Source organism: Pteropus vampyrus, unplaced genomic scaffold (genome assembly GCF_000151845.1).
Source record: "Pteropus vampyrus isolate Shadow unplaced genomic scaffold, Pvam_2.0 Scaffold69, whole genome shotgun sequence".
Taxonomy (NCBI): Eukaryota; Metazoa; Chordata; class Mammalia; order Chiroptera; family Pteropodidae; genus Pteropus; species Pteropus vampyrus.
Window position 1 is genome coordinate 464,450 of NW_011888850.1, and position 22,201 is coordinate 486,650.

General features: G+C 38.8%; 1 protein-coding gene across 10 annotated transcripts in view; it reads right to left on the bottom strand.

The window, feature by feature from the left end:
* The window catches only part of RAPGEF5 (Rap guanine nucleotide exchange factor 5), a 416,073-nt gene that overhangs the window by 155,423 nt on the left and 238,449 nt on the right, over nucleotides 1–22,201 (bottom strand). For all 10 annotated transcript variants that reach the window (XM_023531487.1, XM_023531485.1, XM_023531483.1 and 7 more), the window contains 4 exons: nucleotides 12,490–12,540; nucleotides 10,696–10,802; nucleotides 6,789–6,910; nucleotides 5,162–5,330 (listed from right to left, as the gene is read on the bottom strand). In XM_023531487.1, coding sequence (XP_023387255.1) covers nucleotides 5,162–5,330; nucleotides 6,789–6,840 — 221 coding nt within the window. In that variant the 5' untranslated portion in view covers nucleotides 6,841–6,910; nucleotides 10,696–10,802; nucleotides 12,490–12,540. The remainder of the gene's footprint in view (nucleotides 1–5,161; nucleotides 5,331–6,788; nucleotides 6,911–10,695; nucleotides 10,803–12,489; nucleotides 12,541–22,201) is intronic.

A 22,201-nucleotide genomic window follows, 5' to 3' on the forward strand; every position in this document is an offset into this window, starting at 1 on the left:
TCCAGACCCTCTACTCTCTGCCCCTTTTTCTCATCTAAGAATTAAGAGTAGCAAATTCAATTATCTAGAAAATCCCTTCCAGATAGAATTTGAAGCTAAATTTACGAAATTTTCAGAAGTGTCAGCCAAGTGGTCATAGGTACCATGCTCGATAAAATCTTCTTTATGTCACAATATTAATCTGGCTTCTTTACATAGTATTTTGAGGCTTAGATTCAATTAATGTTCATATTTCCTATCACTTAACAGGGCTCTTTCTATAAGGGTAGCTCTATAGAAAAGTAGTTCTCGACCCTGGTGTATATTAGCCATGCCCCCTAGCACTTTACAAAAAAAGTTCTTTCCTGATACCCACATCTCATTCTCCACCCCAGTCCTGATTCAGCAGATCTCAGATCATAGCTCTTTATTTCTTAAAAGCATCTAGTTGAGGACCACCACTAGAGCTTATTTCCAGCTTCACTCTCTACCTTTAATTCACATTGCTGCTACTAAGTACAGAAGCCTGTCCCTTTGACTAGTTAGGTGACCTCCCTTGCCTCAATTTCTTCATCTGAAAAATCGGAACAACAGTAACTTCAAACTGTTGTATTAAATGAGTCATTACATGTAATAAGTATTAATTGTTATTGTGATTATTGTTTTCATTATTGTCACTGCCAGGGCAGCTTCGGCTGAGTGACTAAGTCAGTTCTCCATTTTTTAAGTAGGGGAACCCCTTTATCATAGAAACAGATCACAGACCCATAAACTCTGTATATGTTGACCGAGGAAATCCTTTACAAAAATGTTACTGTGAATTCAAGTAACATAGTACTTATTTCAGTAGCGTCTATACACAGTTAAATCATTCTCTTTACTCAGTGTAAAGATAATGCTTAGCTTCTCTATGGATTTGCAGCTCCCTGCAGTCAATTTGAGTCTTGCTTCCTACCCCTCTGAAGTCTGAGTTCTGCTGGCTGTGACCCACTGTCCAGCCACATCAAGCTGTCTCAACATGCCACCAGTCTTCCCAACTTCATGTTCTACACACCGTTCCATCTACCTCAAGTGCCCTTCTGCTTCTCCATCTGGAGCATGGGATCAAAAATGTTAAGAAATTTACCTTAACCCACTGGACTGAACTTTCCATAGAGCCAGTTAGTGAGGAATCTGAATGTTCGCACACCAGCCAACTAAAAATACTGCTCAGTAATAGTAACAACAATAAACAGGTATGGTTTTTAAAAAAAATAGGTTAGAATTGGGAAAATAAGTCAGCTTGGGATGCAATGAGGGGGAGCTGTTTCAGCAGAGGTCACATGGCTGGATGGGATGTGGGATGTCTGTGGAAGCAATGCCAGCAGGCATCCAGGAGGGCATAGCAGCCAGGCAGGACCACCAGGCACTTTTCAAGCCAGGAGAGAAAGACACAGCTTTTACCAGCCTCAGGCCTGACAAGGGATGCAACAGAACACCCTAGTTTCACTGCAGGGGTCTCTAGGGAACTGGCGGCCCATCAGCTGGGTAGCATCAGTAAGGGCGGAAAATGGTCCGCCCTGACAGGACAGCATCCTCTGCCAGGGTCCAGGGCCCACACCATGCCCCACATACCCACAGGCTCTCTTGCTGAGGAGGACGGGGAGGGCATATTTTAACCCAAATATACTAAACAGCTAACTAAAGGTACTTTTAAAATTGATTAGAACGATTTTACCAGATTAGACTAAAATTATGGTGCTTCTTTTCCTTCTTTCTGGCTATTGCAGCAGCATGGAGTTTCATGTAGAGACTAAGAGAAAAATAAAGCTATATTTTTTCTTTACATGTCTGAGTATGGTGTGAGTTTAATTTCAATAATCCTCTACAACTCTTAAAAACAGCATCCTGTAATTGGTAGAAAATAGTTTTACGTATTCAAGGTTCATGGACTTGGCTGTTTGGAGCGCCCCTTGCCCACCCCTGGCAAGCTGGGAGCTGCAATGGTGGCTGAATTGAAATAGCGAAGCTTCCTCGCAGCCTAAATGTTCAACCGAATCAGTGTCAGAGAAAAACGTCCCACTAGTCCTGAAGGAATTATTAAGCTGCGTTTCCCCACAGTTCCTTCAGTATTCCTACTCAGGCCCACCCTCCCCATAAAAGAGTTAGAAAAAAAGTTCATTCTAGGTGGTTTGGTTTGGCTTTCCGTTTGCACGAGACACAAGGACTGTTATTTCTTTTTCCAAGATAGAATACCCTTGACTTCTTTCAAATTATCTACTCAGTTTGGATATGAAAGTCATTTTGTATAGAATAGGAATTTCGTTTCCTTAAACTAGCCTAACAACCTGCTGCAGCTCCATTTCTGTTCCTGCTTTAAACATTTTTTTTTTCTAAATGGAAAAAAAAAATCCACTTTTATTTTTTCTTTTTAAAAATGCATCTGTACAAAACAGGCTGTGTTAACATAGAGACATTAAGTGGTTTCCTCACAGTTTCAAAGAAGACAGCAAATTAGAGGGGCTTAATGGAGAGTCACAGAGGCAGACCCTAATAGCCAAGTACCAAAAAGGTTATCAAAAGGACCACGAGACTGGGTTTTCAGCTCATGAGGGGTCAACCTAAGGCAGTGAATCAAGCAGACTTTAGAGGGCATTTCAGTAGAACGGATAAAAAGGAACGGGTAACGCAGCAGGATGGATAGGACTAAGAATGGCAAAGCAGTCAGCATTAATGTAATGGCTGGGTGGAGAGCCAGAGGAGAGAAAGAGCAATCGGGGGATCGCTTCATAAACTATATGTCTAACCAATGTACTGTATACTTGAAATTAATAAAAAAATTTAAAAAATGACCAAAAAATGGAAAAATTTTTGACAACAAAGCAAAAACAGTTAAGTTACTAAAAGAAAGACTGACGGGCTGCAGACATCGTGGGAGTTTTGCCGTCTACAAGGTAGGACTTGGGCTCCCCCTGGAGGGGTGGGTAGAATTTGACTAGACAGAAAAGAGGCAGAGGTCAGAGCAGAACATTACATGAGCATGAGAGAATAAATGGATGTGGGATGGGGTGGAAAAAATGGAGCTCACCAGATTAGGGCAGAAGTTATGACAGACTCATATGCATCAAACCAAAGAAAGGGCTGTGACAACTGAAAGATGACAACGGGCATCTTTTTTCTATCATTTATTCCAAGTCTGGATAACCTAAACCTTGGCTTTTCAAAATTTGGCCAAAGACATTCTACCATAGCTTAAAAGTTTGCCTATAACTTAGTATAGAAAAAATATATATTCTCTCTAGAAGAGACTTGCAGTGATTCATTATCTTTCTATATTTAGTACTTATTAATATGGGACAAAAGATCCACAGCTCCCCAATGAGAGTTTTGCAACAGGAATTAGCACTCCTAAACGCGCATGTTCACATTGACAGAAAAAATTTGCTGATAAACAAAGCATGCTACAGTGACTCTCAAATCCAGAGGAATGACATTTGTGTTCAGTGATCACTATGACAAAAGACTGTAAGTAATCTGGAATAAATATTAAGACCTGGATTTTTACAACATTTCCATTTTCAGAACTGAGAGTAGACTTGGGGTTTTCCTATAGACAGGTGACCTCGCTGGCATTCCAATCTGCCCCTAAGCGGGGAGAAGGGAGTGTTGCAAACACATGAGGCCCGCCGGCAAGCTGACTTCAGTGCCCTTCTGCCGCCGTGAATCTGTGTATGCCCATGGGACTGCACACATGCCCATCTTGCATTCAGGATAGGAAATGGTTAACAGTTGCTAGAGAATGCCAGAGTCAAAGCTAGTGAAGGCTACCTTTAGCTAAAAAAGCATACCACTCCTTCTTAGAAAGCTGGTTCAAGTTTATTGAAACTTCTGACCTATATTAAAAGCATATTTTCTGTACTTGGACAATTGAGTGGTGAATTATATTTGAATTTTGCTTTATCATTGCCAGGTCCTCTATAAACAGTCATGGTGAATTCATAACCATTCCAGAGTCACTCTAACATTTTTATAGCTTCTGTTTATAACTGCAAGGGAAACTAGAATGACCTCCATAACTCCTAGGGAGCACGTGTTAAAAGTGTGGGTGTTACAACCAGTTAGACATACATTCAAACCCTAAACACTCCACTCACTGCTGTGTCACCCTGGACAGATTACCTGACTTCTCAATTTACAAAATAGAAATAATAGTAGTAACTGTCTTATAGAATTCATCTGAAGATGAAATAACGAACATAAAGCATTTAGCATAGATCCTGACACAAAACATATTCTCTACAATCAACCTTTCTATTAGCACAGTGTCTCATTAGTATTCTAACACTTATTTTTATAAAAGCCTGCATTAATTGTTCAGTATTAATTGTCATTTTTTTCAACAAGAGTAATTTTTCTTTGTTATAGTTGTAGGTGTTTCTCCCTGAACTTACTTTCTTACCCATGAGATGTGGATAACGTCATTTGCCCTGCTAATCTCACAGAACTGAAAGAGTCAACAGCATGGGAATGTATTCAGAAAACTGAATATGTAAAAGTTATTGACTGAATATGGAAAGGTTCTTAACAGAAATTTTAAATCTGCTATTCACTATAATGAAGTAAGCTTGTCATTAATGCTGTGGATAAACAAAGGCATGTCAGAATTTCTATAGCATGACAAGTCCTGTTCCCAAACCTTCTCCACTGAGTTAATTTTAATTCATTTTAATCATATAGTGATTCAGTATCTTCATGTGATAATGACTCATGTGCTTTAATTTGCCAAATGTTGCTTCTAGATTATTTTCAGAAATGTCTGTTGAGTTCTTTCTTAGGAAAGTCACGACTTGGATAGTAGATAAGATGTGAATTATTATTTTATTTCCAACTTAAGCCAAATTATGTTTATTCCTAATTTGGATCATCTATTCCTATAGCGATGATTAAATTAGAAGCAGCATGGTGTGGCATGGTGCAGCTGGCAAGGCACAGACTTCTGAGATTTAAATACCGGTTCAGTCGTTTATCAGCTGATTTAAGCTTTAAATTTTATTTTAGCTTTCTGAACTTGCATCCGAGAAATGGGAATAGAACGACTACCTTTTGAAGGAGGTGGTAATCGTAAAGAACAGTAAACAATAGACATGGTAAACGTTCTCTAAGTGAGAATAATTTAACAACAGAACAAAAAGTATCTACTTACAGGTCACAGAGGCCAGCTCTAGTGGGAATGAGAGGCACAAGCTGCAGTAAAAGTTTGACACCATTCTGCCATTCTTCTTCTCTTTCGAATTCGCAGTACAAATAGCTACATTCGTCAGATGAAAACTGATAGAAAACATAGGTATCTTGAAAGTATAAATGCTGGTCCACTGTTGGAAACAAACAAACAAAAAAGGTGTGGGTCAGTTTTTTAAAGCATATTATTTAGAGTCATAAACCAAATACTAAATTGAAAGCCTTACTAATTATTAGGGAGAAACCATGGGTAGGACTCTTTATACATTCTAAATCCATTCATGTTCACAATCCAATTGATTAAAAAGGATTTAATGACCAATCTATGTTTATTCCTTGAAGCTTTGGCTAGCATATTCACGTATATTTTATCATTTTTCCGCTTTAGGGACAAGTGAAATCTGTAGTAATTCGAAGACAGTGAGGAGAAATTTTTTCAGTGGCTCAAAGCAAACTAATACATTTAATTATTTTAGTGGCACTCGAATACAAAAAGATGGCAAGTATTAGATTGGTGGTTCTCAACTGTGACCCCAAGGGAACATTTGGCAATGTCTAGAGATACTTTTGGTTGTCACAGCTAGGGGGTGCTACTGGCATCTGGTGGGTAGAAGAAAGAGCTGCTCCTACACATTCTATAAGGTACAAGACGGCCCCCTACAACGAAGAATTACCCAGCTCAAAATCTCAACTCTACCAAGACTGGGAAACGTCGTTTTAAAGGAATCAATAACAGAAGACTTATCCAGAAAAGATTAACACAATGTTTTGTTTAACTGCACAAGCAAGCTGATAACATTCTTCAAAGGTGGCTAATTGATTTTCTAAATAATAATATCAAGTGCTAGGTACTATTAACTAACTAAGATTATACTCACATCCCCATCTGCACCACTCAGTCACAATGGGACTTAGGATATGCCTTATGCCTTTCTGAACCTCACAATGTTCTCTGGCCCCCAGTACATTACCTATAGAAAAAAAAGGGCTTCATAGTGACCAGCCAGCACCTATGTGACAGAGCTAAATGAAGAATCCAGATTGCTTTAACTTCTAATTTTTCAATTCTCTGGGCTCAACAAAGAAAAATGATACCCACCATCTACTTTAGTTTCTAGTTAACATCAATTTTGTGTTCTGCTTAAACAGCCAATTTTCATAGGTCATATCTCTAACTGTTCATGATTACTTAGTCAATCAAGATGGCATACACATTCCACTAATGGTTCATGATGATTATTCTAAGTATAGCAAGATAAATCACACATTTAGGGCAACTAAATATGTCACCGGTTTAAAAAAAAAAATGTGAGCTGCCTTTTGAGTAGAGACGGGAGAAGGTAAGGAAAAGACTCTTATAGGTGCATGCCTATGAGTCAGCAGCTATACCTTAATTATTTTTACAAAAGGTATGAGAGAAGTAACAATCAAATAACAACGTGTCACTTTTATTTCTAAAATAAGAGAGAATACAAATATTTACCTGCAAAAACAATTTCCATCCAGATGGTAACAACCTCTAGAAAAATCAACTGTATTTTGGTCTGGTAGCTTAATAATGATTCTGTGCCTTCAAAACATGTAATACTAACCTGATGACATAATTCCCATATCCAGTAGGATCTGCCAGACCCCTATGGCCATTGACCTGCACTGGACAAAAGGACAGTGTTCCAGAAGCCAGTCTACCAGCTCTGACCCAACACAGCTCCTCCTGGACAAAAACAAAGCCATTTGCATAAGACATTGTTGCTACTCATTTGCCAAAAAATTGATATTTAATACCATCCCTTTCATGTGCTTGCTTTTTGAAACAAGTGACTCGAGAATAAACGACATGTACTTCTTATTCATCTTTCAGATTTCAGCTCAAATATCACTTCCTTAGAGAAACTTAGAAATGTATCCTCTTATACTTTTTCATCAAATCACCTAACATTTTGTAATTATACATCTTTCTGAAAAAATAATATCTGCTTTCCTCACTTAAGGATAATTTTCAGGAGAGCAAGGACTATGTATAACTCACTATTAAACCTCAACAACTAAGACAGACCTGGGACATAGTAAGCTCTCAAAATACATGTTTGAATAAATGAATGAATAAATTTAGTAGTCCTTTAAATAAAGGTAATGCTTTTGCCTTGGTAAGACAAGTACCTCAAGCTGGTGGTGATAAACTTTGGTTCATCCATTTACGGATCTCTATCTAATCTCTTTGAAAACAAAATAATTCCAAGAAGGTTAGACGAAGTTGGGACTACAGTGAGAAGTGTAGAGTTTTGTTTGCTACTCTTCAGAGATTAAACTCGAAAATGTCTCAAAAAACAATAAATTTGACTGTTAATCTTTTAAATATAATCTAAGCAATTGAGCTAAGCAACTTAGATCATAAAAACCCATAAATCCAGATGTATGTGATGGATTCCACTAACTATACACACATATATACACAATAGTCTCTGTAATCTTAAAATACAGAACTATATTCAATGGATGTCCCAATCTGAGCCTTATAAGCAGTATTTTCGCACCTACGTTTCCATCTTTATAAGCTTCTGATGAAAAACTAAAAAAAGAAAAATTTTTGAAATATGGTTTTTCATTTGCAGAAATTTCATTGAATCCCACTCTCCTTCATGGGAAATTGTCACCAAAATGTTTTTTTTTTTTTTTAAGATATATCATATAAATGGCTATATTTATTCTACGTTTGGTATTTAATGACTAAAAGATGTCGACTTTATTTGTATTCCCAAAATAGGAAAATATTGTCTATCTCTTGTGATTAGTATGGGCACAAATACTTAGAAATCACGCAGTAACCAACGATATGAAGAAATGAGGTGCTACACTTTCTAGGGTAAAGAAAACATAAGGGAGTAAGCTTTCATGCTGAGATATTTGATCAAATATTCTAGCTTTTGATAAAGCATCACTTTTTTTGGTACAGTGTCACTATTTATAAGATACTCTAAGGCAATTAAGGCAATAACAGACACGTTTAATTGCAGGTTAGCATTAAGACATTACAAAGATTAATAGTCAAATAAATGTGTGTTTTTTTTTTAAAAAAAAAACAAATGAGAAAACATCGCAACAAAACAAGCAATTAGACCAATATTAACTTCTAATTCTATAGGACACCTTTCATATTAAAGGCTCAAAGTGTTAATTAATTTCTCAGCACCTCTGTCAATTAGCCAGCATCTTCAAGCTAATTGCTGGAAGCACTTTTATCACATGTATTAAACACTGTTGTTTTTAATCCTTATTCTCAAAACATTAGAGTAAGCTCCTCAGCTTACTCTATGTCTGACATGACCTGGAATATGAAAAGACACAACAAAATGTTTCCTGAACAAACTAAACTGCCAAATTGCAAACAGTGGCTAGACAGATTGCATGTGTATGTTTGTTCACACGTGATGGGGAAGAGATTTCTTAGACCAGGCCTTCTCAAAATCATGTTTAGGAGTCACCTGGGGGATCTTGTTAACGTGAATTCTGAGGCAGTATGGCTGGGCTGGGGTCTGAGAGTTCTCATTTCTAACTGGCTCCCGGGTGACGGTGGTGACCACAGTGCCCCGACCCTCAACTCTACCTCGTCATTGCCAAGGGTTCATTTTGTTTGGAGGGGCGAGGCTGAGTCAATATGCTAAAATACAGAACTGCCATGACAACATTAGCGAATAATGAGGTGAGCTGCCTCTGCATTTCACTCACACTCCCGTTACTTCTGGGCAGGTCCACTACAATCCAGTTAAAATAGGATTTAGGGGAGAGCAGTGAGGAAGAAAACAGAGATATTTGGAAGAGAGCAATCTGAATACCGCCACCAGTTCTTACTCCCAGAATATTTTCGGTCTTGTACCGAATCCAGAAGAAACTGTTCCAAGTACATGTAGATGTAACTACAGTTGCAATACTAGGTAGGAATGCTGATAGGGAGTGCGATTAGCTACAAGGTCGATGTGACTGCCATAATAAAGCATTGATTTTACCAGTCTTTGGAGTTGAATATTTGATATCTTTTGGCTTCCTTCTGTCTCTGGTTACATTTTTAGCAATTAATTCACGGTAGTGCAGCCAGAACCCTAATCTGGAGTACCAATGGGGTGATGATATTCAGAGACCAGTTTTGAAAGTAATTCTCATCTGGTACATGGGGAACACTTTACCTCAATTTACTACCAGACATATAAAAATAACCTGTGCTAGGCCATTGTCTCAGCTCTTTGTTTTTAAACCCAGAATATTAATCAGCCTTTAGACTATGAAAGAAAGGAGTTTCTGGCCCCACTTTTGAGAACCTGAAATAGCAAAACACATGCTTTCTCCCCATTCTATTCCCATTAAACCCTAAGAATGTTCTGACTTGGACAGAAGGCCCTTTTCCATGAACCTGATTAATGTACATCTCCAAATCTTTTTTCAATCTATATCCATAGAGATCACATAAAGAAATGAAACTGAAAACAACAACAGATGTTACACACAGCTTTATGCAGTGGCTAAAGTGAATCCCATGAGCTTGCTCACATCTAGACCCAAAGACTTATACAGTTTTCGTTTTAAAAAAAAGTGAGGGGTGGGGGGAATCAGATATGTCTAAATTTAGTTAACTTAAAGAAACGTCCTTTATTCTGGGAATCTTTCCCACTTTATTTTGCTGTCACTTATTGTGACTACCCATCCTGTTCTTTATAGTATTACAATCTCATTTCTATAGGATAGAATAAAGGTAATAAATGGTAATATTTTTTTAATTCTTGTTTTATTTTTGTAGTTTTGGTATTGTTTGATATGGTTTAATATCTTTACTTAAAATAAAAATAAAAGGTGAAAAAAATAAGGTAAAAATTTACTTTCGTTTTTTTCTTTAAACTGCTCCAGAAAATGAAAACATCTACTCCAAACTTTCTAAGTCACGACTATCTTGGTCCAGCTGTACTTTAAAACTGGCCATTAACCCACCATTTACTCTAATAACTCTGCCCTTATTCACGAGACAATGCAGAAAAATGCTACCCCTATGCCAACCTGTCCCTTCCCCTCTTTGCAGTGCCCAAGAGGATGCTCGCTCTCATCTGGCGAGTTGAGCAGCAGTTCTCTCAGTCCATGGACCTACATACAGAGAGTCCTCTCTTAGAGAGGACCTAGACTTATGGAAGTCCTAGTGCAGCACACACCCAATAAAATTACTATAAAATATTCCATCTCGGAGAAAGCAAAGACTCTCAGGAATCCATCCACATCTGTGGCTGGGGATTCCAGACTCTGACTTCAGAAACAGGAGTCCAGCTCTCAACAAACACTCGGCTAAGTTTAAAGAAGGAATAGGTCACCACTCATATCCCGAGTAGACACTTCAAACTGACCAATCCCTCCTACTCCTGTCCTGATACAGCCTAGCTCTCTGTGATCAAGGTTACAATTTTAACACATTTTTTTTTTCACAAGGAGAAATTCTGACAAGGTGTTAGAAAATTGTGTTACCTGTAAAATCCCTTGAGGTTCACTCTGTCCTTTATCAGGTCAGCTGCCTGAACAATAATGATATTCCTCAGTGCTCTTCCTGCACAAGAAGAATTCTCTCCATAAATCTAAGTGGAAAAGACAAACAATCACTGTAAGTTTGGAACAATAATGTGACAATCTGTAAGCATACTATACGTAAAAAACCACGACCAAATCCCTAAGTTTAAGACACTTAATGTAGCTACAGAACTACAATTGCTTATTGTATTATAATTTTGCTACTGGTTCATTTATGTTATTGAGCTATTTTCCACATGCTTTAACTATAATTATAAATAATTTCTTTTTACACAAAATTTTTAGAGTAAAATATCCAGTTTTTTAAAACACAGTGTTTCTAGTAATACAACAAATTGAAGACTATTTTTATTATACATTAACTCTGCCATATTGATAATGCATTCATGTAAAGGCCTTAGAAGGTGGGAAAATAATATTTTCCTATCTAGTGAACATCTTGCACCATGACACAATTTGATAGCAGGCTGCTTGCTATCTGCCTGGCTTTTAAGCTTCACTCAACTGCAGAGTTAATAGTTAATTCCAAGAATCCTGTTTTCATCTACTTCCCAATTCCATCTAGCAGATAAAAATTTCATTTAACTTCTTTTTAATCTTCTAATTTGCCTATATGAGTGTCTAATTCTTGGAGAATGAAGGAGGGTATTCTTTAGACCCAGAAAGGTCTACGTCCTACTTTTATACTATCTCTTTTCTCTACACTTGGCACCTCCCTATGGAGTGCAGCGCCGCTTCATAAAGAAGGCTAAATGGAAACGAACTGTCTTCATAAGTAAATGCTCAGGAACGTTAATACATACTGGGTGTATGTGCTCACATCTACTTACCAGTTTCTTTCTGAACTCTTTTTGCACCTATAAAATTTTGCCCCTACAAAATATATACCTTCTCTCAAAGCAAACAAACTAGTGATATATTAAGACTTGACAGGGAATAATTCAACCCCATCTTTAAACTTCCTCAATTTTCCTGTTATCACCTCCTAAACTAATGAGAAACTGAGAAGGGTGGGAAATGACTTATTTTTAACATGTTAAAAACTAAAAAAAAAAAAAAAAAACTAAAAAAAAAAAAATTTCTACAAGTCAGGTGACAGAAACTATTACCATAAAAGACCTACAAGTCAGTTGACACTCGACCCGCCCTGACATAGTACCAATGGTCAGTCACTCAGTCATTCAAAAAACATTTAATAAGCAGCTATCAGGCTTCATTCTAGATGCTGGAGATACAATAATGGAACAAGGCCAAAAAGGTCCCTGCCCTCACAAAGTTCATGGTCTCCAGTTATTTTAAAAATTGCAGCTCCTTATTGACTGATTCTTTAACACAACACAATCAAGGCATCCTCATACAGTGATATTCAACTATTAGATAACTATAAATATAAACAATCCAGTTTTCAGTGTAAAATATCCACTATTTTAAAAATACAATGTTTCTATCAATACAGCAAATTGAAAATATTTATGTTATAAATTAACTCTGCTATATTGCTAATGCATTCTAAAGGACTTGGAAGATAGGGAAAAAAACTTTTTTCCTTTGTAGTAAACATCTTGAACTATGACAGAATTATTGGGACATCTCAAATACCTTCGGCTGTGTAATCCGCAGGTGAAAGAGGTAGCATGATCAGGAGCAAAGGGGACAGGTATAACTAGAGAATTCTACATCAGGATTTCTGAATTACTGTTTCATAAAATACAGTAAGAGAGAAAAGAATCATACCTGGGAAGAAGTATGTTCAAGGTATGGATTGGAAATTCTTCTCGATAGAGTCTATTTTAAAAGAAAAAAGGGAAAAATTAGAACCAAATAGAAATCTTTGTACCATAAGGGCACAATATGCGCAACAGTGGCAGGCCCAGCAGTTGTCCATGCCAATCGATGAGCTTAAATCTCTAGTCACAGGCCACAGCGTTCGATTAACGTCCTTATTCTCATTCAGTGTATCTGGTCAACATTCGTGCCAGGAGGACAGGATATGCCATTTGAATAGCCCCCAATCTAGACAGCACGACTTTAAAAAGTACAACAGAAAGACAGGGATGTTTCTGTACTTGTCACTTTACTCTCGATCTGATTTTAATTGCATTTCTCTTTTCCTTTTCGCTTCCGCTTTCCCCAGTCTAACTCAGGCTTTTATCTCTATGCACCTGAACGGCTGCCTCAGCTTCTCCAGGGATTTCCCTGCCCTCTAGTTAAGCCCTATCAGGCCATCCTGCAAACCTCAACTCAACAAATGTCTCTAAACCGTCCCCTGGACTTACAGTGGGTCTCTTACTGCTTACACGCATCAATCCAGAACCCCCGGCCTGCCCTCCGTGCCCACCACAGTCTGCTTCTAACTGGTTTCTAGTATTCCCTTTCCACCTCCCTATCTGGCTTCTTTGATTTATCAAGAAGAACTCAGCAGAAGAACCTGCCACTCATATCCTGCCTCCACGCACACCACCCTCCACGTTAGCAAGCCCTCCGTCTCTCCTGACACTTCCTTGAATCCCATCAGTCTTTGAAGTTCAAATCTGTGCGATCACCTCCTGGGTGAAGCTCCTCTGATCCGCTGCGGTCCACCAGGGTTTGTCTGCCTTTGGAGCTCTTTCTTTTCTTTTTCTTTTTTGACTATTCATGTAGCAACTCCTAGGTGCTCTGCATTGTTGGCTGTCTTGCTGTGAGTGTATTTGCTCTAACTAATCCATCAGCTCCTGGAGGGCGGGTGTGCTGGCAGCTTATGTGGCTTTGCTTTCACAGCAGCTAGCACACCACCTTTCACAAAAATGTTTATTTTTCTATTTACTTATTTGTAGATATTTATATCTCTATATCAACTTAGTAATGTAGGAGCTAATTTTTCCTAACTAACAATCCAGTAAGCAGCACCATCACCCACATATGCTTAAGCACAATAGAAAATGACTATCATTTCCTATCGTGGTATAGGAAAAAGAACAGAGGAACTAACACTTACTGAGCTTCCAACCCATGTTTTAAAAGCTCTTTACACCTCTATTCCAAGGCTTGCTGTCTTTTCAGATCCCGTAGTTTTTAGTCTGCCACCTCTACTTCCTAGAACTTGCTAAACTTATAAAGCAGACCCTGCCAATCATCGCCTTCCAGCATCTGGACCTTCTACCAAATCTAATCTAAGATAGAATTCCCATTCTGCCTCTTTCCCACTCCATACGCCTTCCACGCTACTTATATTCTAATTAAAGTAAAATAAATGTATAGACTCTTTACCCAAAAATGCCAATCGGTACACTCTGCTAAAGATTTGCAACAGCTTCAAAGAAAATGAAATTTATGAGACAGGCCATTTTAAATTCCCCTGTGTTACATAAAACATCCACCTACCCCTTCTAGTCTAGTCTATGCACACTCCCAGTTGGCTCTTCCTAGGCCTTCTGTCATCTGAGCCCAGGTATTGTATTCACTTATTGAAATACTGAACAATTTAAAATTTGCATATCCACCAGATTTATAATTTGAAGATGAATCATGATAAGTGATTTCTTCCTCCCAGAGAGACGTTTAAAAATCAATACGGCAGGCCAGAACTGACAACCTATTACTCATCTAATGGCCCGAATCAGCTCAGAAAAGCAAATAACTTCCTATGATCTAGTTAAGAAGAAAGCGTTCAGGTAGAAACAAGTTCTAAAGAACTAGGCAGGGGCACTTTCACAAAAGTACCACTTCCTTTCTCTCTGCTGCCAACCTAAATCTGGCTATCTCAACTCTGGTTTTACACTCACACAATTCCACTTCACAGAAACCTCCCCCATGGATGGCTCCTTTGAAAAAAATGGGTAAGGCGAGTAAATAAAGCAATGGGATTCTTCCACGCTGACTAGATAACAGTGTTAGATAAGCTACTAGCCCACAGGGAATCGACAAGAGCAACAGAACAAGAAACTGCCTTGTACGGGACACACACCTTGATCTGCTGTCAGAAACTCCTGTGAAGCCCTCCCTTAAGCGGGCCCGGGGAGCTTTGTTTCTCTAATGCTGGAGCACAGCAGTTTTCAAACTCAGCTGAGCTCGGGGAAGCTACTGAGCTCTCTGCAGAACTCCAAAAAGCACTGACTTGTCAAACTTAAAATAACTACCATAACTCTGTACTTTTTCGAAGGCTACTCTGTTAGTTGTGGCAAAAATAGCCAAGTGTCAAAGACTGAAAGAAAAAAAGGACATGGAGGAAGAGCCCATCCATTGCCTCATTTTTAACAGGAAAGGATTGTTGCATAATTTTATCGAGGGAATACCATGGGCCAAATTATATGAATCTAAGAAACACTGCTCTAAGTCACCTCATGAGTTCCTCTCCCAGGATTTACCTGCAGGGCTAACACCCTTGAAAATGCACCCCTCTCCACTGCAATATTCTTTCCCTAATATATAATTACTCAGCTGTTTTCATGTCTTCCTCCCATCTTTGATTCTCTCAGTTTTCTTTCTCAGCGTTCCAGGGCTTCATCTAACCACTTCCATTCATTTCACATCCATGAAGCATCTACTGAGTTCTTTGCCAGGCAGTATGGGAGCTTCCAGAAACATGCATATGAACAAGTTTCCATCCATTATTTAGGAATCCATTTACCAGAAGACATAGGATCTAAATAACACTTTAAACCCATGAATTCTCTTTCTTGACCTCACTTTCTTAACAATTTATAGTCTTGAATGGCTGGTCCATTTGCTACAGGGTGTCCTCTTTTAAATGCCTGCCACCATCATACCATCATAAATACAACACCCAGAAGAGATGATGGTTCTTTTCTCCCGCTTTATTTCCAGTTTCCTAGAATTACTTAAGTTAGGTGAAATGATGCTTTCATGGAAAACATATATATACATACACACGATAGAGAGAAGCCTGGTAACAATATAAATAAAATTAGATTTTAATTCAAATTTATTTCTTCTCCTTTCCATTTTAATAAACCGTGAAAAACAATTCCCTAAATGACCCCGGGCAAACCTCATATTTTAAACACGTATTAGAAAATTGCCGCTCTTTAATAGTCACAAATGAACTTCCAGAAAAAACAACAGCAAAACTCAAAAGGGAAAGTGGTTAGCAATCACATATTACCTTCATTTCTTTCAGTGAGGTGTCCACTAAAGTTAAACTATAACAGTGAATGAAGCTGGATCTGAACCAAGCATGGGACTCGTTCCAGAGTCACTATCTTGCTAAACTGTATGGCAGACTGACGGCACATTTTTTTATCAGCTCTTAAAGGACGTGCCTTAATCCTCACCTCGGACTGAGTTAAAGCTCTTGGTCTACCACGGGAAGAAAGAAATGAAAGGAGAAAGGCTGAATCACTTCGCTCACCACAGAAGTATGACTTGTTCTATTACAACAGGAACCAACAAAACCACCAAGTTTATCGATAACTTGAGAATTCAGTTCATGACACAAATTTATGTCACCTTCGGCCATTGTCTTTTTCCCCTTCTGGTGACCGAGTTGAATAGGAAGATGTTAAAGTAGAATAAGTATACTGAGATTTCTTACAGTCCTGGGAAACCGAAAAGCTCCCTAAGTAACTGGAGGGCAGATATGCTAAGAGATTATGGGGATGCGAGGTACAGCACAGGGAATATAGTCGATAATATTGTAAGAACTCTGTGTAGGGCCAGGCGGGTCCTGGACGAATCAGGGAATCGCTTCGTAAATTATATAAATGTCTAACTGCTATGCTGTACACTTGAAACTAATATAAAATAATACTGAATGTCAACTCTAATTGAAAAATTAAAAATTAAAAAAAGAAAGAGATTATGGACTAGAACAATAAAGGCTGAGCTCCAGTATAGTTGTTGTAAGTCTGCAGGTCCTTTTTAAGCCCCAGGACACATTCATATCCCAATCAAAGCTTGATCAAGGTTAAAAGTACAGAATTCCAGTATACTGGTGCGAGAATTACATGGTCACCATAAGTTAAGCATAATGCAAACTGGAGCCAGAAGGGCAGGGCAATTCACCATGACTCTCTGCAAGCTCTGGTCACAATGCAGGCCCACAACCACTTCCCCTGGGCTCCGAGGAGTGAGCTCCCAACAGTCAGTCAAAGCCAAAGGGCCATTTGTAATAATAGCTTCTCAGCATGGCCTGGCCGCACCAGAGTCCACAATGTTCTTAAAATTACATTTTTCTATTGCTCTGTGATGTGCTAAGAAAATGGAATGACAGACAAGGTGACAGAAATGCTTGCTGAGCGCTTTGTCTTCAGCACTTTCCCATATCAGTCACTACACCCACCTGTTCATATTTTTACAGACATGAGGCTCGAGGGCCAGAAATATTAAGAAATTTACTTAAGGTCCCAGAGCTGGAGAGTTACAGAGCCAGGACTGAAACAAAAGTCATTGATTCCAAAGCCATGCTGTAACATGCTGCATATTACTAAACAATAAAAGAGTTTCTAGTATATCCTAGAGATTCTACTAAGTATTTTACATGCAACGTATCACTCAATCCTTGAAAACCTGTGAGGTAGGTACCATTACTAATCCCTTTTTGCAGATGACAAAACTAGACATAAAAAGGTTAAAAAATGTATCCGAGTTTGCAACCTACGCCTAACTTTAATTACGGCCCCATACATGTACCCAGGTTCAAGAAAAACTGTAAAAATCAGGGGTTGAAACTGGCAATTGGAACCTCTCATCATCCAGTTTCATCTATAAGGCTTGGAGCACTCCTCAAACATCTCCTCCCTCACACTCTTGGCTGAGTTCATAACACAGTAGAGTAGTAAGTCATCTGATCAGCAGCACTGGGCTCTGTGGCTGAGCTTCTAAGTCTGGCTGCCGTAGAACAAAGAGCCAGTGTTTTAGTAAATCCCACCTTGCACCTGTTTGTGCGGTATGTGCTTTCTATCTACCCCGGCCCAGACATAGCCCTAAGCCAAGGTACCTTCATGTTTGCAGAACAGCATATCACCTACATACCTTCTGAAAGAACATACCCTTTTAAGGGGATCCACAGTGCTAAACTTAATTTTCACTTCCCATTATTAAAGGACTCTCTTCTAGTGTAAACATGTTTGCCCCACTTAAAAGCTTCAGTAGAAAATCAAAGTGGGTTCTAGGAATACTTATAAATATTTCACAATCTCACCTGCCTGGGGACATAAATCGGCAAAACCAGCAGCTTCTGGGAAAATATATGCAATAGGTACAACTGAAACAAACCCAAAGTGTTGACGACTTGATTTTATGCAATCCTTGGGAAAATATCTTTCTTTTCACTGTGTTTACAAACAAGAGAATATTATTTTTTGCCTAACAAGGTGAGCTTCCTTGGTTAATGCAATCCCAGAAAAGCCTTTAAATTTTAGGAATCAAGTCACTAAAGATTTGGAACAACAGTCAAATTAACCAGCTAGTTTATCACCACATTTCACTAAATTCCTGACTTGTATTAATATCAACCCACCAGTCACACCTGGTCTCCAAGAAGAATCGTTTCCACAGCAGCCAACATGAAGAAGCTCCCACTGGCTACATCTGGGACAATTTGAGCAGCAAAATAATTTAAGTATTACATTATATTCATAGAATAAAGATCCATGAGTATATGCAGATATAAATAACTAAATAAACATTTGGTGGAGGAGGGTGGCTCTTTCATAAAGAATAATTCTAATTACCTAATGCAATAAAAAGAGGAAAATAGAAAAGCACCCTTAGGCAAACACTACATTACTAAATGTTGCAGACAAGAAACATCAGTGGATGCCAAAATTAGGGGACAAAAATATAATGAGATATAAGATATTTGTGAAGTGTCAAAGTATCTCCCCGTAAGATATTACTGAGTACAGAGGAAAAAAAAAAAAACACAACCACCAGTAACTTTCCAGTGGTGATGAGCAGACGCCACCTTAACAAAGTGATCAAAGTTATCACCAATCATGAGACATGTTGACATCATGTACCTGCTGATATGACACACTGAGAAAGTCACTTTTACGGTATTTTTGTCAAAATGCATTCCTGAATTTAATGTGAAAACATCAGACAACTTCAAATTGAAGGACATTCTGCAATATAACTAGCCTTACTCTTCAAAAACTGTCAAGGTTATGAAAGACCAAGAAAAACTATCCCAGATTGGAGGAGACCAAAGGAAGCTGACAATGAAGGGTAATGTGTGATCCTGGACTGAGAGAGGAACGTAGTAGGACAACCGGTAAATTCGAATGAGGTCAATATTTGAGTTAATTGAGTGTTGATGCTGGTTTTGACAAGTGTACGGTGGTTATATAAAATGTTAACATTTGGGGAAGCTGGGTGATGGTTACATGGGAACTCTCTCTGTACTATTTATACAACTTTTAAGTCTGAAAGTTAAGTCTGAAAGTAACTTATTTTAAAATAAGTTACACAGAAAAGGAACGGCCTCCTTCCTCCCTACAAATAGAGTCTTAAAAAAAAACAAAAAACTCAAGTATTATTTCAAAAGACAGCATCTATTTCCTTGCCAAAAGCTGCACTGCCCTCAGCATATTATTATCTTAGGCTACAAAACAGAATGACCCTACTTGCTCCCTGCTCACTCTGACCGCTAGCATCTTCACATAAATCACATTCATCTTCCTCAGACATCTCCTTACCTATGTCACCTTGTTTTTAAGATAATTATTTAAAAACAAACACAGTTTACTTTTCCTCAGCGCTCACAGACTGTGTTCCAAGACTTCACTGGAGAGGTCAGTGCCCTCAGTGTCCACATGAGCCCCGCTGCCCTGCTCCCCCGCACACTGTCCGCTCTAGCCAAGCACGTCGTCCGATTTTTACTCTGCAAACCGTGTGCCTTCTCGCCCCTGCCCCTGCCATGACCTCTGCTCCCTGCATCTCTTTACATTGCCACATCCTGCCCTTCCTTCGATCCATGTAAATGCTGCATGAAGCCCACCCCAAGCCCTGAGCCTCCCATGATTTATCACTCCCTCCCAAAGCTCTAACATTTGTCTGTATTTGCCACTAAAATATAATGCCTTGAGCAGGCTCCATGTGTATGTGTATGCCATCGCTCCTCAACCAGCCTGTAAACCCTGACATGTATCTCTCTCAGACGTGGGAGGAAGAGAGTCCCCAGAGAAAACCCACGCAGACAGGGGGAGAACATGCAGACTCCTCCACAGAGGGAATTATAACTCCTGTGAATCTAGCACCTTCTACAATAGAAGGAGCTGACCACTGCTCCCAGTGCCACACCGCCTCATGATCCGGACTCTCGGGCCAAGTGGTAAAGTGGGATGTTACCACCTCAAAATCTACGAAACCCACCATCACCTCTGATATGCCACTGCTGCCACCTTCCTTTCCTTTACCAACTGTCTTAAGTGGTCACGTGCGCAGCGAGCATCTACAGAGAGCACGGCAAGGCCACATTAAATGTTGTCCGCAGGTTCTTGGAAACTGCGAACTTTAAGAGAAACGAAATATAAAGAAACCATTTTTACCACAGGCTAACTGATATAAACAAGAGTTAAGTTCCTATGGCATATTTCTGGTCACAGAAACATCACCAAACTCCTAATAAAGACCCCAAACACTTCTAACATTAAACACTTAAATACAGATGAGCTGCACATACATTTGAGAAAGATGAATAAAAAGGAAAGAATGGTTTTCCAACCCGCTCATTCTAGTTTAAGGTCCCAAGTGGCCGGAGCCTCTCCTGGCAGCTCAGGGCGCAAGGCGGGACCCCACCCACACCAGCATTCAGTCAGACTGGGACAGTTGGGACATGCCGGTTCACCACACATGTATCTCTCTCAGACGTGGGAGGAAGAGAGTCCCCAGAGAAAACCCACGCAGACAGGGGGAGAACGTGCAGACTCCTCCACACAGACAGTGGCCCCGGCCAGGAATCGATTCTTTTCCTTATTGATGTTATAATGAAACAATGTTATTCGAGGACCTGCTATCTATTTTATACACTGAATAATTAATGTGCTTGTTTTAAAACTTAAATATCCACTTGAATGCCAATTATTTCTTTGTAGTGAAAAACACTTCAGTTAAGTCGCTTTGTGTGGGGTCTTCAAGAGCGAAAAATGTTCATTTCTCCTTTTCTTTCCAGAAGTGAGCAAAAGAAATACACCTTGGGACAACCACCTGTCTTGCCTTCTTTGGCTCTGGAAATAAATTAGTCTCCTATATGTTTCTTGTCAATCTGTACATATATTTTTGAAAGCTGCAAAACAACAAAGATGATAAAATACAGTCTTCTAGTCACTAGTTCTAGTTTTTATTTCTCAATTACTCAACTAAGACATACAAAGAGCCTCAGAACTGTATCACTGCAAAGGACATTTTGAGGTGACCTGGCCCCTTCCATAGCCTTCATCTAAACCACGTGAGTCAGGTGGGAACCTAGATAAGGGGTCGGGAAACTACGGCCCACTGCCGAACCCAGCTGCCACCTGTTTTTCATAAAGTTTTATTGGAACACAGCTGTGCCCATTTGTTTAAATATGGTCTCTGTTTTCCTGCCAAAAATATTCACTATCTTGCCCTTTACAGAAAAAGTTTACCAATCCTGGTCTAGATTATCAAATTTTACAGAGCTGGAGGTGCTCTAGAATCTCACTGGCAAAATATTCCAGCGCTTAACCAGTAATTGATACAATTTTATTTTCATTTTGAACCAAATGATCTCTCACTGCAATTTAAGATTATTTCCTCCAAAACTGTTTAATGCACATTTCCATGTTCACTTACATGTTACATGAAAGCAAGAAATGAATCAAAACAACTTTTGGCTCCCAAGATTAAAACAAATAAAAAAAGAAGCAATGAGTTTTACTAACTCCTTTTAAACTAGGAACTTCCAGTCTATACCATAATATAGACAAGTCTAAACTACACAAAACTGATGTTAAGGGCCAAATACACAAAAGGACTGGTCGGTGCAAGAATATGTGGTTTCAAACATCTGAATCTTGCACAGTATTCTCCCTACCTAGAATGCTTTTCTCCTCGTTCATTTAAGTTTTCATACAGTTTATGTTTAAATGTATTCACATGCTCAAATCTCCTGTTAAAATTTCTCTTATGTACTTCCAAAGCACTTTAGATTCCAGATATTTATTTATGTTTGGATTTCCTCTAATTCACTCTAAGAATCTTAAAGATAGGGTCTCTATTCCACTCGTATTTATAATCGTCCACAGTATCTAACATGATGCATTGCATACAATTAAGTATCGCTGCATACATTTAATTCTTATCAAACATTTGGAGAGGGGGAAAAATCCAGCTCTTTTAACACCTTCCTTAACTCTTTCCATCTTCTTGAATTTGCAGCTCCTTATTCTGTGCATTGCACCTTCTTTCCTGGGAGCCAGCCTTGCGTGGCAGTTAAGAGCCAAGCTCTGAATTTACATCATTAGATTCAAATGCCATCTGTGCCACT